At 46.5% G+C, this 17,263-nt stretch overlaps 1 protein-coding gene across 7 annotated transcripts in view; it reads right to left on the bottom strand.

Annotated features, from left to right (window-relative positions):
- rasgrp3 (RAS guanyl releasing protein 3 (calcium and DAG-regulated)) overlaps window positions 1–17,263 on the bottom strand; it is a 73,209-nt gene that overhangs the window by 21,876 nt on the left and 34,070 nt on the right. For all 7 annotated transcript variants that reach the window (XM_070542243.1, XM_070542244.1, XM_070542249.1 and 4 more), the window contains one exon: window positions 15,693–15,809. In XM_070542243.1, the coding sequence (XP_070398344.1) occupies window positions 15,693–15,809 (117 nt within the window). The remainder of the gene's footprint in view (window positions 1–15,692; window positions 15,810–17,263) is intronic.

The following is a 17,263-nucleotide window of genomic DNA, read 5'->3' as shown; positions in this document are numbered from 1 at the left end:
TTGGCCCAAAGTTATTTCTGTTATATATAAATGATATTTACACAACTTCAAAATTATTTAAATTTATTATGTTTGCTGATGATACAAATATTTTGTGTTCAGCAGAAGATATACAGCAACTTATACTAAAGGTCCAGAATGAATTGAGTGAGCTTAAGAATTGGTTTGATAAAAACAAACTGTCGTTAAATGTCAGCAAAACAAAGTTTATGTTATTTGGAAATAAAAGAAGTAGTAAAGAAATCTATTTGACTGTTAATGAAATAGCCATTGAAAGAGTGTATGAAATTAAGTTTTTGGGGATATTGATTGATCATAAGCTCTGTTGGAAGCCATACATACAATATGTGTGTTCTAAATTAGCCAGAAGCATTGGAATAATAAATAAAACAAGATATTCTCTACCACAGAAAGCACTACACACACTTTATTGTACTATGATTCTACCATACTTATCATATTGTGTCGAAGTATGGGGCAATACTTATAAATCTAATTTATTAAAGATTTGTGTTCTCCAAAAAAGAGTGGTAAGGATAATTATAAATTCTGGATATAGAGATCATACAACTCCATTATTCTACAATTTAAGATTACTCAAATTTTTTGACTTAATTCAATTTAAAACTGTCCTTGTACCGTATAGGGCCATGATGGGTGTACTGCCATGTAATTTGCAAAGGTTGTTTAAAACTCATGAAGAGGGTTATGAATTGAGAGGCGTTAAAAACTTCATTTTTCCATTATACCGAACAACTATGAAAAGTATGTGTGTATCTGTATGTGGTATCAAACTGTGGAACAAACTTGATGTGACTTTAAAATTATGTAAAAACATTAGATCATTTAAAATGTTGTATAAACAACTTATAATTGACTCATACATAAATAGCAAGTGATAAAAATGGTAGTTGCTTCAAATGGAATATTTTGTTTTTGTTGTTTATTGGTTTTGTTTTCTTTTTTCTGTAGATTCATGTGAACAATTGTTTTGTAACTGTCTTTTTATGTAGCAACTAGCAAGGTGAAGATAGAACGACCTGCATAAAGAAAAAATTTTTTTCTTTCAAATTTGTTAATGTGAGCAAATGTGATTTATTAACTGAATTGGGGCTGGACTAGATAAGCTTTTGCTTCTTCCAGTTCCCTCTCAAATGGTTTTATGTTATTGTATGTTTTGTATTGTTTCATTCAACAGCATATGTTTATCGTATTCCTCATTTAAAAAAAAAATTTTTTTGTATGCACCAGGAATATGGGGGAGTGCATATGCAATTTCATGTTTTCGACGGTTTGAGATAAATAAATAAATTTAAAAAAAATAAAATAAGTCAGCACAAGGTCTAATGTATGATGGCAGGAGTGGGTGGAGCTATGTATTCTTTGAGTAAAACCAATTTAGTCTAAGATATTACTAAAGGCTACATTGAGGCTATCATTTTCGATGTCCACATGAATGTTAAAATCCCCCACTACAATGACCTTATCAGTATTTAGCACCAAATCAGATAAAAAATCAGAGATCTGATCCAAAAATTCAGAGTAAGGGCCTGGTGGACGTTATAAAACTACAAACAAGAGTGGTTTTACAGTTTTGCAATCTGGATTAGGAAAACTAAGAATAAGATGTTCAAACGAACTGTAGCTATTAATTGGTAAGGGACTGATTAATAACTCTGAATGAAAAATGGTTGCTACTCCTCCTCGCCCTGTACTTCGAGCAATATGATGATTTAAATAATTTGAAGGAGTAAAATCGTTTAAACTAGCATAGTCCTCTTGCTGCAGCCAGGATTCTGTGAGAGAGAGCAAAGAGATCTGATTATCACAAATCAAGTCATTACAAAGTCTTAGAAAAAATGGATCTAATGTTCAACAGCCCACATTTAATTTTTCTAGTTTTGTGCTCAGTTGAATTTGTTCTAATATTTATGAGATTTCTATGATTTGCTTTATTAAGCCTGATATTTAATCCGTGTGATTTTGGCCATGAGCAGGACACTGTCTCTGTGGGGTAGTGGGTGGGTAATAGTACAGAAGCTGCAGAGGGGTGGGTTAAACTATGACTCTGCTTCCTGGTCTGGACCCTGGGTTGTCATGGAGTACTATTAAATAAAACTGGCCATGTTCCTAGAAAGAAGAGTGTCACGAGCGTGTGGCGAGGTGAGCTGAGGTGAGGCAAGGATCCACACGCGGGGAGGAACAAGGCGAACAGGTGAGTCCGTTTAACAAAGGTTTATTAGAAACACACGCTGACACTGCAACAATGACACGACAGGGAACACAGAACAGAAGGGGTTTAAATACAAGAGGAGCGGGAGCTATGGTGATTGGGAAACAAGAGGCAGGTGGGAGCAATTAACAGAGAACAGACAAAACCTAAGAGAAGACAGGACAGGGCGTGACAGTACCCCCCCCCCCCCCCCCCCCCCCCCAAGGGCGGATCCCAGACGCCCACAGGAACAAGGAGCAGGGCGGGAGGAGGGGGACCCGGAGGGAGGGCCCAGAGGAACCGAGGGACCACAGGAGAGGCGGCAGGGATCAGCAGAGTCAGGAGGCCTGCGCCTGCTGAAGATGAGGAGGCGACGGGCCCTTGGAGGTCGGCGCCTGCTGCAGACGAGGAGGCGACGGGCCCTTGGAGGCCGGCGCCTGAGGCAGATGAGGAGACGAGGACGAACCCTAGGGGGCCGGCGCCTGGGGCAGATGAGGAGACGAGGACGAACCCTAGGGGGCCGGCGCCTGGGTTAGATGAGGAGAAGAGGACAAACCCTAGGGGGCCTGCGCCTGGGGCAGATGAGGAGGCGAGGACGGTCCCTTGGAGGCCGGCGCCTGCGGCAGATGAGGAGACGAGGACGGACCCTTGGGGGCCTGCGCCTGGGGCAGATGAGGAGACGACAGGCCCTGGGAGGGCGGCGCCTGCGGTAGAGGAGCCCTGCAGGCTGGGCTGGGGACACAGGCTGGACCAGTGACAAAGTCCCTGCAGGCTGGACCGGAGCGACCTTCAGAATCACCACTGGAACTGGAGACGGAGGAGATGTCAGACCAGAGGCGACGTCATCGGACGAGCCGACTTCAGGGGAGGCGACGTCATCGGACGAGCCGACTTCAGGGGAGGCAACGTCATCAAACGAGCCGACTTCAGAGGAGACGACGTCATCAGACGAGCCAACTTCAGAGGAGGCGACGTCATCAGACGAGGCGACTTCAGAGGAGGCGACGTCAGACGAGGCGACATCAGAGGCGGCGTCAACTTCAGACGAGGCGTCGACTTCCGAGGAGGTGACATCAGACGAGCCAACTTGGGAGGAGGCGACATCAGACGAGCCAACTTGGGAGGAGGCGACATCAGACGAGCCAACTTGGGAGGAGGCAACGTCAGACGAGGCATCAACTTCAGAGGAGGCGACATCAGTCGAGCCGACATCAGAGGCGTCGACCCTTGGGTTAGAGGCGTCGACCCTTGGATTGGAGGCGTCGACCCTTGGATTGGAGGCGTCGATCCTTGGATTGGAGGCGTCGACCCTTGGATTGGAGGCGTCGACCCTTGGATTGGAGGCGTCGACCCTTGGATTGGAGGCGTCGAACCTTGGATTGGAGGCGTCGACCTTTGGATTGGAGGCGTCGACCCTTGGATTGGAGGAGGTGTTGACTTTCATCCGCTTCTGGTCCTCTGGCTTCTGGACCACCGGTCCCCGAACCGCCGACCTCTGGGCTGGTAACGTCTGCTTCTGGGCCTGCACCGGACCCATCTGCTTCTGGGCTGGTACCGTCTGCTTCTGGGCCCGCATTGTCTGCTTCTGGGCCGGAACCGGAACCGTCTGCTTCTGGGCCTGCACCGTCTGCTTCTGGACCCCCCCTGGAACAGGCCTTGAGTGAACGAGCAGTGCTAGTGCTGAAGACAGGGAGCGCAGAGCGTCCAGTCGGAGCTGATTAGAATGGGCGCTCTGTTGAAGCCGGACCAGCTCAGCCCGTTGACTGGCCAGTTCAGTTGGCTGGATTGTGGGTGTGGCTCCACCTCCCACAGATGACAGAGGAGCCGAGTGGACCGGAGGCGGGACAGCTGGTCCAGCCAGAGCCGCAAACAGTTCGTCCAGCTGGAGCTCAGCGAGCAGATGGTCCAGCTGGAGTCCGCGGAGTTCAGCGAGCAGATCATCTAGCTGGAGGACTTGGAGTTCGATGGTCTGACGAACCTGGGCTGTCTCAACCTGTAGACTGGCGTGCTCCGCCCACAGGGCTGCGAGCGCAGCTCCTTCTCCTGCAGACGCCGATTCGGCCGGAGACGGGACCGCTGGTCTGACCGGGGATGTGTCCGAACTGGCTCGCCGAGCACGGCCAGCGGTGGGCTCGCAGCTCCGTCCTGAAGCGCAGGGCTGCGGTGGATTCCGGCGTCTCTCCCCACGCCATGGACCGACCCCGGCCCCTCGAAGCTGGAGCGATCCCGGAGCGTCTCTCCCTCCAACCTCCCGTCCGGTTCCGGTAGAGCGGCCAGGAACACCGAGGCAGAAGGTCGGGAACGCCGTCTGCGGCGAGGCGGAGCTGGAGCTGGGGAAGGAGAAGCCGGTCGATAGTCGGCGGAGAGGAACTGGAATAAATGCTTCCATGGGAGGATCTCCCCGCTGGACCCTTCAGGGGGTCATGCCATTCTATCACGAGCGTGTGGCGAGGTGAGCTGAGGTGAGGCAAGGATCCACACGCGGGGAGGAACAAGGCGAACAGGTGAGTCCGTTTAACAAAGGTTTATTAGAAACACATGCTGACACTGCAACAATGACACGACAGGGAACACAGAACAGAAGGGGTTTAAATACAAGAGGAGCGGGAGCTATGGTGACTGGGAAACAAGAGGCAGGTGGGAGCAATTAACGGAGAACAGACAAAACCTAAGAGTAGACAGGACAGGGCGTGACAAAGAGCTGCTCCATCCAAAGAGGGATGGATGCCGTCTCTCCGCATCAGACCAGGTTTTCGCCAAAAAGTTTTCCAATTAGCAATGTAGCCCACGTTGTTTTCAGGACACCACCTAGACAACCAGTGGTTGAAGGACAGCTTGCGGCTAAACATGTCGTCACTGGTACGGTTCGAAAAATTACGGAGTCCGAAATTGTTTTGGCAAACTTGTACACTGAAGCAACATTAATTTTAGTGACCTCCGATTGGCGTAACCGCAGGGCTGTTGCTAGCTATTTTGGTGCCCTAAGCACAAAGGCTTTGTGGTGTCCCCCCCCCCCCCCCCCACACACACACACATGCAGAAAAAAACAACACAATAACACAGTATGTGCAAGCGCTTCGCCTTAAATTCTCGTTAATTCTCTTGTATGCCCAAACTGCTTATTATTTTCCAAAAAGTAGGATTGATATTTAGTGTGTGTGTGTGTGTGGGGGGGGGGGGGTTATTTTGCCTTGGCCCCCAAAATGTCTTGAAACGGCCCTGGGTGTGTGACTGAGTTTTGAAGGTGATCTGAATTGTATCAAATGTATAAATATTGCATGTGTGTAACTTATTGTTTTATACAGGTAGAAACACGCAGTGGAGATAAATCTACCTACATTTTACTTTTCAACACTTTGTTTTGTTTTCTTGTTTTTATTTAACTATTTTCTGTCCTGTCTGTCTCTCATCTTCCTGCATCTCCTCTAAACTCTCCAGAAAATCTGCTGCCTGGATTCTTACTTTTTCACCTCATCAGTTACTTCTGAGCAGATCAAAGGGATCTCCTGACCACAAAGCGGAGTGCGCGATTTGATGCTGCATCAGTGAGGTGAAATCTCCGCAGTAGCAGAGCGCCAGGCACAAATAAGACAGAAAGTAGAGAACATGAGCGGACATGAACGATCGTGTGTTAATTATAGTTTTTTGGTTGCGCCACTTTGAGAATGGACCGTGCGCTGGAAGCAGCTGCCTGGAACGCTGCGCAACAACGCAGCGCTGTGTCGCTGTCTGTGCTCTCTGCTCCAAAGAGTCCATAAATTATGTAATATAGGTAGAAAACTTTTTTTCGGCTCCCCTGGATGTGTAGGATATACAGCTCCCCCATAATTCGATCCCTGCTCCTGGATGAAAAGCCGGACATTTTCATAAATACAAGAACCCCGCCCGGACGCCCCGGACAGTGAGTGAAAAGTGGACACGGTCCATCTCCTTTCCTTTTTGTATTGTTTTCTCTCTGTAAACATGCTGTTAACTTGCTTTGCACATCTTCTAATTGAAATCTGTCTTTATCGTATATATATTATTTTTTCATAAGCTTGCGTTTGGTGCCCCTTCCCCGGCGTGGTGCCCTACGCGCTGTGCGTGGTGTGCGTGTGTGGAGCGCCGGCGCTGCGTAACCGGGTGTCGTTACCGCCAGCGTGAATAACAATCTTACTATATTTACACGTATCCTTAGCCAGCAGTTTCAGATAAGATTTAATGTCGCCCGCTCTGGCCCCAGGTAAACATTTAACTGACTATGGAGCTGCCAATGATCAGAGTCGGCTTGTCACTGAGCGGGGAAAATCTATTAGAAACGTGGAGGGGTTGGTGGTGGCCCACGGGCTGGGTTCTATGCTTCCTGCGTACCGTCACCCAGCCGGCCTGAGGTCCCGGCTGCTCGGGTTCTGCTGGAGGATCACTACGGGGTGGTTCTGAGCTAGTTAGCCCTGCGCTAGCTAAGTAGCTATGGCTGTTTACGGGTTTTTCAACAGCGCGGACCCGGGATTCCAATTCCGGCACCCTCGCCTCCAAAGCTACAAAAATGCTACATTTATTACACATACCATTATCGCTAAAAAAGGAGGCAGAGGAGTAACTAAACATCTGACAGAGAGCAAGACATAGGAGACGGAGAAGCAGAGACAGAAGTAGCCATAGCCGAGCTGAGGCTAAGCTAACTGGACAAGCAAACTGTTCAACACCAAATAAACTGCGTGCAAACTCAAATGGTTCCCTAAAAGCTAGGTGGAACAACAGAAAATGTGTGTTTTAGCGTGCTTATGTGCTATGTAAGGTTATGAAGTTCATTGTTTTCAACTCCATACAGCTGCCCCCTGTGCACAATAACACCGTGTAGAAAAACCAAGGTCGGGTGTTCCTCAGACTGTTTACATTCCAGGAGAAGAGTCCGAAGGAGAAGAAGAAACTTTACTTAATCAAAGTACTTTATTTGTGATTAAAATTATTAAGCACAACAGATGTTGATCAACAATAATCAAGTGAATGATCTGTGAAATAAATATGTCATGAATTATGTTTAATGAAAACAGGACTACGGCACAGACATACTGATCCTCATCTCCATAGAAACGCACGACACATTGTTCCAACCAATCAGAGCTTTCGGCTGCCGCAGGAGAATCTGGTGTTGACTTCAAGTGTCCAATCCACTTTACTCCAACTTATCAACAATTCAGAGATATAAAACAAGGCAACGCCATTTTTAAGTCAGTTCCATTTTGACTTCAGTTCTATTCACCGTCATCCTAAAGAAAAGCGCAGCCTGGCCAGATGTGTTTTCTTCTTTAAACTAAGAACTGTGAAACGGGATATTTTCGTCGTTTAACAACCAGACGACGTCCTTTCAAAATAAGAGCACCTGCTGACGCCGACGAACGGTACCGGGGTCGACCCTCCAGACGGGCTTTGAAACGTTGTGATCGCTGCACCGACAGCTCCAGCGTACATCAGAGGTCTCCAGACCTGGCATTTCCTGATCTACCTGGGAGACCCCCACTGGGTACGTACACGGCAAAATAGCGGCTCATGTCATCACTTTATAAGCCTCATGATATCTAGTCATAACAAAGACGACCAGATTCAGTGACGTCAGCCTAGAGAATCTGAACCAGACACACACACACACACACACACGCACCAACACAACATCCGAATCCATTTTCATTCATCACAGAGTTAGTCCTGGTAGATTGTTTAGAATTTATAATTCAGAAATTAAAGATTCTCAAACGATCCCATCTCTCTCTCTTTTCTTGTCTCAAAGTCAATACAGAGTGTTTAATTAAACTCCCTGATGATAAAAACAGCCTATTCTTCTGTTTATAAAAAGTGAACTACCTACAGTGTATTAAAATACAACTTTAGATAGAGACATCACTTTGATTCCGTTACATCTATGGCGAGCCTAGCTTGATATCTGCACAGTTTCTTACACTTTGTGCCGACTCTGAGACATTTTGGGATTTTTGGTTCAGTGTCTGTGTGTTAGAGAAAAAAAAAGGCGAGCGCTTCCTCATTCAGCTCTCAGAAAGGGGGGGGTGCACATTCATCACCCTCCAACAGGAGGCGCTGTTTCATCAAAACACCTTAAGTGCTGACGTGTGCGTACGGCCATTTTGAGGCCTACATCTAAGGGTAAACATTTCTCCGGTTTTATTGCATTGGAACCGTCTGTTTATTGTTTGTCGCAGTGTTTGTGACACTGTGTGCATCCATTTGTGTAATCGGAGACAGAAGACTCCGTCGGAAATTTATTTCCATTCGATGAGCGCAGGATCCGCGCTATTCTGAGTCGGAATTCTCGTTAGCACCTGCCGTAGCTTGACTTGCTCGGTAAACGCTGTCAGCCGAGAACAACCGCAGAGCGATACTGCATCCAGATTGCGTACGCTATTGAGACCCTTTCAATCACGGCGCGAGATGCCCGTTGGTTGATCGAGGCAATTTTGAGACCCTGATCGCTACAGGGCGTTCGCTAGCATTAGCCGACGAGCTAACTAGCCACTCTCGGTGAGGAGGCTCGGGAACGCGTCCCGTGAAGCTTTCTAGCCGTTCCGACGCAGCGGAACTGCGTCCTTTAATCCGCTAAACCTTCCGGTACGGAGTACTTTAGGGTAACGTTAGCAGCGGTTCTGAAACACGCTGCGGTGTTTAGAATCGTGAGATTGCTACGGGGATCAAAGCCGGGTGTCGGACGACGCATGCGCGGCGGTCCGCCATCTTAGGTGCCCGACACGTAGCTCGACCCGCCATCTTGGGCAGGTCAAATGACAATGATATTTTTGGCATTATTGAACAATTTTGCCCAAAATATTCATTCACCAGCCAAGCTTCCCTGTAACTAATTCTTTAAAAAATCTACAGGTAAGGTTGTTTCTAAATAAACATCTAATTAGAAGGCGAATTCGAAGAGTAAATTAATAAATTATACAAGAAAAGACTATTTACTATTTTGGAAAATGGACTCAGAGGTAACGATGCAATTACAATCCCAACTTCAGGCGGCGATTCAAAACACTTTCCTTCCCATGATGACTAACATGATGAACATGATCTGCAATCTTCAGAAAGACGTCGAGGGCGTCAAACAAGTTGTGCGTGAGTCTCAGGAGACCCGGTCAGAGACTCCATGTTTGCCTGAGAAGCCACAAAATGAGACTGAAATGCTGCAGGTTGATGTTGTCACAGGTTCTGATTCACAGGAAAACAACAACACCTCAAAGGAAGGCGACAACACCTCTCCGGTCGTTCCATCCGTGGCGATGTTAGGCGACGAACCCGCAGATGACGACCGCAGTACCACTACTACCACCGCCGTAACTGAGAAAATTTTGCTTGCACCTCAGGTCGTGAGAAAGGGATCTAATAGGCCCGCAGTGGAGGTCACTGTAAATCATAGACATCGCTGTGTCGCATTATTAGACACAGGAGCGGACATCTCGCTCATCAGCGGAGCTCTTTACAGCAGCATGTGCGAACAAAGGGGGGAGGACATCTCACCCCCCAAACTCATTTCGGGCCCAAAGGATTTTAACGAGTTCTATGGCGCTCCCTCGCCCGCGGCTGCGACGACTGAGGTCAACATCTCGATAGGAGGCATGTCCTTTAAACACCTCGTGTACATCAGCGAGGAGATGCTGATGCCCATGCTCATAGGGTTGGACTGTCTCCAACGCCTCGACGCTAGAATCAGCGGTGCGTCCGGACAACTGTTTGCACGTGTGCGGAAGCCAAAGCCGTACAAACCGTGGCCTGACACAGGCGGACGCCCTTCGGTGGCATGTCTTTCACGGGGGGACGCGATTTCGACCTCACCACCACTCTCGAAGCCACCGGGTAGACCCCCGGAACTTCTGTTACAGATTGAGAAGGTCATAGACCAAGCGGATGCTCTCACCAACGATGTCGAGCGAGACCAGCTAAGACAACTTTTGCTAAAGTACCAGGATTTTCTTTCACTTGACTCCTTGGACTGTGGTCTGACCACTATCCATGAAGTCCGGATTCCTACCAGGCCAGATGCACCGCCGTCCTTTGTGCGGCAATACAAGATTCCCCTGGCGTCCATAGAACCGGTCCAGAAAATCATTGACAGCCTCTTGGCTAACGGGGTCATTCGACCCTGCAACAGCACCTACTCGGCTCCGTTGTGGCCGGTACTGAAGCCTAATGGTAAGTGGCGACTTACCATTGACTACCGGCAACTCAACAAACAGGTCCCCTTGTCTAGGTGGCCTATGGCACGCCTGGAGCAGGAGCTTCCAAAAGTGAAAGATGCTAAGTACTTTTCCACCCTTGACATTGCGTCTGGATTCTGGACGATTCCCGTCCACGAATCGGACCAACACAAACTTGCTTTCTCCTTTGCCAACTGGCAGTACACCTTCACCCGGTGTCCTTTTGGTTATTCCAACTCGCCAGCTGAGTTCAACATCTTCTTGAACAAGGCCTGCCCCAATGCTCGAGAGCGTGGGACACTCATCTATGTCGACGACATTCTTATTCGTCGGCGTACGTTGGATGACCACCTGGCCGAGCTGGACCATGTCATGGGTCAGCTCGCTGCGGCGGGTGCTAAGATCTCTTTCGCCAAGGGACAGTGGTGCAGGTCACAAGTTCAGTACGTTGGCCTCCTTGTGGGACCACAGGGAGTGCAGCCTCAGCTTGGCAGGATTCAGGGTGTTGCCACCATCACACCTCCGACGAACGTCTCCGAACTTTGCAGCTTCTTGGGGGTCTGCAACTACTCGCGTCAGTTCGTGGAACATTACGCTGAGTTGGCACGACCTCTGACTAATCTGTTGAAGAAGGATGTGGCGTTCGAGTGGGCGGAGCAGCACCAGCAGGCCATGGATGACCTGAAGGCCGCAATGTGCTCGGCTCCGTGCTTGGCGCTCCCCGACTGTGACAAGGAGTTCCATCTTGAGGTTGGTTTCTCAGCTCACTGTTTGAGTGCTGGTCTCTACCAGATTCATGACGGCGACAGACGTGTCGTGGCCTTTGCTAGTAAGCTCTTGACTGGACCTGAGTTGAAATACTCGGACTGTGAAAAGGCTTTGCTTTCCACCATGTGGGCAGTTAAGTACTTTGCGAACTACATTGGCGGACAGAAAATCATCATTGAGACACAGCACCAGCCAGTGACTTTCCTTAACAGTCAGCGCATCAGAGATGGTGTGGTGACCAATTCACGAATCGCTTCGTGGCTGCTGGCTCTTCAAAGCTTCGATATCGAGGTGCGCTACGCCCAGAACCGACGTAGCCCTCTTAGCATGGGTTTGGCTGCGTGCCAACATTGCTCGGACGACGCCATTGCATCAGTCCCGCCAGCCAGGCCCCCTCAGACTCTTCTAAACCATCACTTCTACGACCAGAACCTGCGAACTCACCTGCTTGCAGCATTCTCGTTCGCACAGGCATCTCTGGAAAAGTCAGCTGAAGGCAGAAAAACTTATTACGATAAGAGAGCCTCACATTCCGAACTCGATATAGGTGATCAGGCCTGGTACTACATTTTCGCTCCCAAAACGGGTAACAACAATGCGACCTCGGGGAAGCTGGCTAAGAAACTTTTGCCCAGATGGTCGGGTCCATACCTGATTACAGATAAGATCTCTCCGGTCGTGTATCAGATCAAGATCGCCGACAAAAACAAGGCGCCCGTCTACAAATGGGTACACAGGGACCATATCAAACTGCACAAGGGTCCCACAGATTTGGCCGATACCAACAACAACAATCCACTGACTTCAAAAGGGGGGTGATATATACGTCCCGTTGGTTCCACAGATTTCTATCTCTGATTACACAAATTTGTTTTTTTTGTGAGTGTACATGGTTGTCTTTCCTGTTATACGTCACGTGCAGACTTAAGGTGTGTTGAGATGGACGTGCTGTGGGCTCCTGGAGTCAGGTAAAAGGCCAGGTAACAGTGAGTGGGTTAGGTCACATAGTACTGTTGTCCAAACTTTTGTTTTTTTTTTTATCTTTACTAATCACAATTCCTTAGGGGTACATTAACATGAACATGATTACTAACCACTGATTTACATTTTAGTACTGATTTACATTTCTGTTTTTTATAGTACTTTTGACCAGTTGATTTTAACAGTGAAAAATTATGTTTGTGATTATCAATTCTTGGATTTATCCTACTGGGCTATAACCAATTTTGCCCTGTCCTGACACAAGTATTTACAGTGAGGATTCACTGATACCAGTTAGGGTTTCTTTCATTTTTCTGCTTCTCGCATCATTCCTTTTTGCATCTTACACAGTCAGGGCTGCATCCATTTCTTCACTTAATGGGTAATTTCACTTACAACTAACACATAGTACAAAAGGCACTCATAGAGTTAGGTTTTTATTATTTTTATTTCTTTGATGACATGAAATGCACTTTTGTCGTGTCTACATTGAAGTGCCTACACTGTGCTCTCTCTCCTCTGCTGAGCTTGTGAGGATCCTGCGTCCTGGGGGTGGATCCGTGACTCGTCATCTGCATCGACTACTCCTGAGGGTGCTCCGGCTCGTTGGCCTTGGACGACTGTGGTTCCGGCATGGCTGCTGGGACACCTCATTCGTTGGGATTACTGTCATCTGCTCTTCCCTTTTTGTGGATTACGATAAGTACTCTTTCAAAGTTCAATTTTTATTTGGAATATTACCCTGCCTGCGGATACAACAATCGATTTTTAATTGGAATACTACCCTGTTCGTGGATACGTTCAAGATTTGCTCCTGCTTTGCTTTATTGCCCGTGGGGATATGACTTTGCTGTTGCTTCGTTTATGGCTTCCATGGGGAATGATTAATAACCTGCTGACTTGTGTTCTTCCTGAGGAGTATGCAAGACTGTTCTCCGGCGTGGGGTTCGTGCCTCACCACAGACGGCTGTTCCCTTGGGATCGCATCCGGTTCGGTTGTCAAGATTCTTCATAACTTGGGTTTGTTCAACGACCAAGTGGTCTCTTGAAGGACCACATTGACCTTGAAAAGGGGGGATATATAAGGTTATGAAGTTCATTGTTTTCAACTCCATACAGCTGCCCCCTGTGCACAATAACACCGTGTAGAAAAACCAAGGTCGGGTGTTCCTCAGACTGTTTACATTCCAGGAGAAGAGTCCGAAGAAGAAGAAACTTTACTTAATCAAAGTACTTTATTTGTGATTAAAATTATTAAGCACAACATATGTTGATCAACAATAATCAAGTGAATGATCTGTGAAATAAATATGTCATGAATTATGTTTAATGAAAACAGGACTACGGCACAGACATACTGATCCTCATCTCCATAGAAACGCATGACACATTGTTCCAACCAATCAGAGCTTTCGGCTGCCGCAGGAGAATCTGGTGTTGACTTCAAGTGTCCAATCCACTTTACTCCAACTTATCAACAATTCAGAGATATAAAACAAGGCAACGCCATTTTTAAGTCAGTTCCATTTTGACTTCAGTTCTATTCACCGTCATCCTAAAGAAAAGCGCAGCCTGGCCAGATGTGTTTTCTTCTTTAAACTAAGAACTGTGAAACGGGATATTTTCGTCGTTTAACAACCAGACGACGTCCTTTCAAAATAAGAGCACCTGCTGACGCCGACGAACGGTACCGGGGTCGACCCTCCAGACGGGCTTTGAAACGTTGTGATCGCTGCACCGACAGCTCCAGCGTACATCCGAGGTCTCCAGACCTGGCATTTCCTGATCTACCTGGGAGACCCCCACTGGGTACGTACACGGCAAAATAGCGGCTCATGTCATCACTTTATAAGCCTCGTGATATCTAGTCATAACAAAGACGACCAGATACAGTGACGTCAGCCTAGAGAATCTGAACCAGACACACACACACACACACACACACACGCACCAACACAACATCCGAATCCATTTTCATTCATCACAGAGTTAGTCCTGGTAGATTGTTTAGAATTTATAATTCAGAAATTAAAGATTCTCAAACGATCCCATCTCTCTCTCTTTTCTTGTCTCAAAGTCAATACAGAGTGATAATTAAACTCCCTGATGATAAAAACAGCCTATTCTTCTGTTTATAAAAAGTGAACTACCTACAGTGTATTAAAATACAACTTTAGATAGAGACATCCCTTTGATTCCGTTACGTATAACTCAGAGATATCCTAGTACAGAGAAATTAAATCAGCTTTAGCGAGCCCCAAACACCAAACAGCTACACGTAGTGCAACACTGAAAACAGGAAAAAGGAAACGCCTTACCGCCAGGTGCAGCCAATCCATGGATGGATGAATAGAGGGATGGATGGATGGACAGATGGATGAATGAATAGATAGATAGATGGATGAATAGAAAGATGGATGGATGAATGAATAGATGGATGGATGGATGGAAGGATGGATGGATGGATGAATAGTTGGATGCATGCATAGATGCATGGATGGATGCATGGATAGTTGCATGGATGGATGGATGGATAAATAGAAGGATGGATGGATGAATAGAGGGATGGATGGATGAATAGAAGGATGGATGGATGGATGGATGAATAAAAGGATGGATGGATGAAAAAAAGGATGGATGGATGGACGGACGGATGGATGGATGAATAGAGGGATGGATGGATGAATAGAAGGATGGATGGGTGGATGGATGAATAGAGGGAGGGATGGATGAATAAAATGATGGATGGACAGATGGATGAATAGATGGATGGATGGATGGATGAATGGATGGGTGGATTGCTGAATAGAAAGATGGACGGATGGATGAATAGATGGATGGATGAATAGAGGTATGGATGGATGAATAGAGGAATGAATGAATAGAAGGATGGATGGAAAGATGGAAGAATGAATAGATAGATGGATAGATGGTTGAATAGAAGGATGGATGAATGATTAGATGGATGGATGAATAGAAGGATGGATGGATGAACAGAAGGATGGATAGATGGATGGATGAATAAATGGATGGATGAATAGAAGGATGGACGATGAATAGATGGATGCATGAATAGATGGATTGATGGATGAACAGAAGGATGGATGGATGGATAGAAGGATGGACAGATGGATGAATAGAAGGATGGATGGATGAACAGAAGGATGGATGGATGAATGAATATAGGGATGGATGGATGAATAGAAGGATGGATGGACAGATGGATGGCTGGATGGATGGATGAATAGAAGGATGGATGGATAAATAGATGGATGGGTGGGTAAATAGAAGGATGGATGGATAGGTGGATAGATGGATGAATAGAAGGATGGACGGATGGATAAACAGAAGAATGGATGGGTGAATAGAGGGATGGATGGATGAATAGAAGGATGGATGGACAGATGGATGAATAGAAGGATGGATGGATGAATAGATGGATGGATGGATGGATGGATGGATGGATGGATGGATGGATGGATGGATGGATAGATGGATGGATGGATAGATGGATGGAAACAGAATGTAAAGGTGTGATGGGAGATCCGTACCTTCACCACATCTGGAGCCAGGTAACTGTGAGTTTCCTTCAGTCTAGAAATGGAGGAGTGGCTCAGTCCCCCAACCACGGCCATCAGCGTGTTGAAGTTCTGCAGCTGCAGGAGTTTCTGATCCCAGAGAAGGAACATAAAACATTCAATTTTTATTCATTCAGACTCGAGGCCGACCAATAAGGGTCTCTTAGGGCCGATGTCGACACTGATTTTTAAAGAATTTTGTTGCTGATGGCCGATATCTAAAGCTGATTATATATATATATATATATATATATATATATATATATATATATATATATATATATATATATATGTGTGTGTGTGTGTGTGTGTGTGTGTGTGTGTGTATATCTGTGTGTGTTAAGATGGGAAGTTATTCCTCAGAGTACTCTGAACTACCTTGGGGGGTACCACAGGGCTCGATATTGGGACCTCTGTTGTTTTCTATTTACATTCTGCCCTTAGGTGACATCTGTCGTGAGCTTGGAGTTCAATTCCACCTTTATGCTGACAATTGTCAGCTGTACCTGCCTCTGAACACATCAAGTGGTCTCTCTATTTCTATTCTTACAAACTGTTTGAGGGAGATCAAGACCTGGATGACTGAAAATTTTCTAAGCCTAAATGATCAGAAAACAGAGGCTATATTGTTTGCTCCAAGCATACATTGTGACTCTTCCCTAACTGACTGTGGGTCATTTAATGGCCAGCTGACTACATCGGTGACTAATCTTGGTGTTAAACTGGATAGCGCCCTTAGTTTTGATACCCATATCAATGGAGTGATCTCCTCCTCCTTTTTCCACCTTTGTCGGCTGGCGAAGATCAAACCATTTCTGTCACGTCATGATCTTGAGACGGTGGTCCATGCTTTTATTACGGTGCGATTGGACTACTGCAACTCTGTTCTATTCGGTGTGAGCAAGGGCTCAATAGCCAGGTTGCAAATGGTCCAGAATGCTGCTGCCAGATTTTTAGAGGGCAGGCGCAAGTTTGACCACATAACTCCTGTCCTGGCTGCGCTTCACTTGCTGCCCGTTGATGTTAGGATTCATTTTAAAATACTTTTACTAGTTTTTAAAACATTAAATGGTTTAGCCCCTCCTTACTTGGTGTCACTACTTCAACCATACACCCCTTCACGGTCACTCCGCTCGGAGAACTTCATGCTCCTCTCAGTCCCAAGAACGCGCCTAAAGACGCGTGGTGATAGGGCTTTTGCTGTGGCAGGTCCTAAGCTTTGGAATAAGCTTCCTCTGAGCATAAGGGCCTCCACCTCTGTTGCGGTTTTTAAGGCAAGGCTAAAAACATATTTTTATGACCTGTCTTTTAACCTTTCTAACTAGTTTTATTGTTTTACTTATAGCGATTTTACTCATTGTATTTTTATCTGTATCGTGTGATATAATGTTTTATTTTCTGGACTTAATGTTTTATGTTTTTATTTGATCAGTGTAGCGCCTTGGTGGCATCTCTTTGCCTGTAAGGCGCGATTTATAAATAAAGTTGAGTTGAGTTGAGAGTTGAGTTTTAGCAGCACATTGGTTGTGAAAGACAACTGAACA

The sequence above is a fragment of the Nothobranchius furzeri genome, chromosome 12, assembly GCF_043380555.1.
Source record: "Nothobranchius furzeri strain GRZ-AD chromosome 12, NfurGRZ-RIMD1, whole genome shotgun sequence".
Classification (NCBI taxonomy): Eukaryota; Metazoa; Chordata; class Actinopteri; order Cyprinodontiformes; family Nothobranchiidae; genus Nothobranchius; species Nothobranchius furzeri.
The sequence above is the reverse complement of the archived record's forward strand: the minus strand, read 5'-3'. Positions and strand labels throughout refer to the sequence as shown.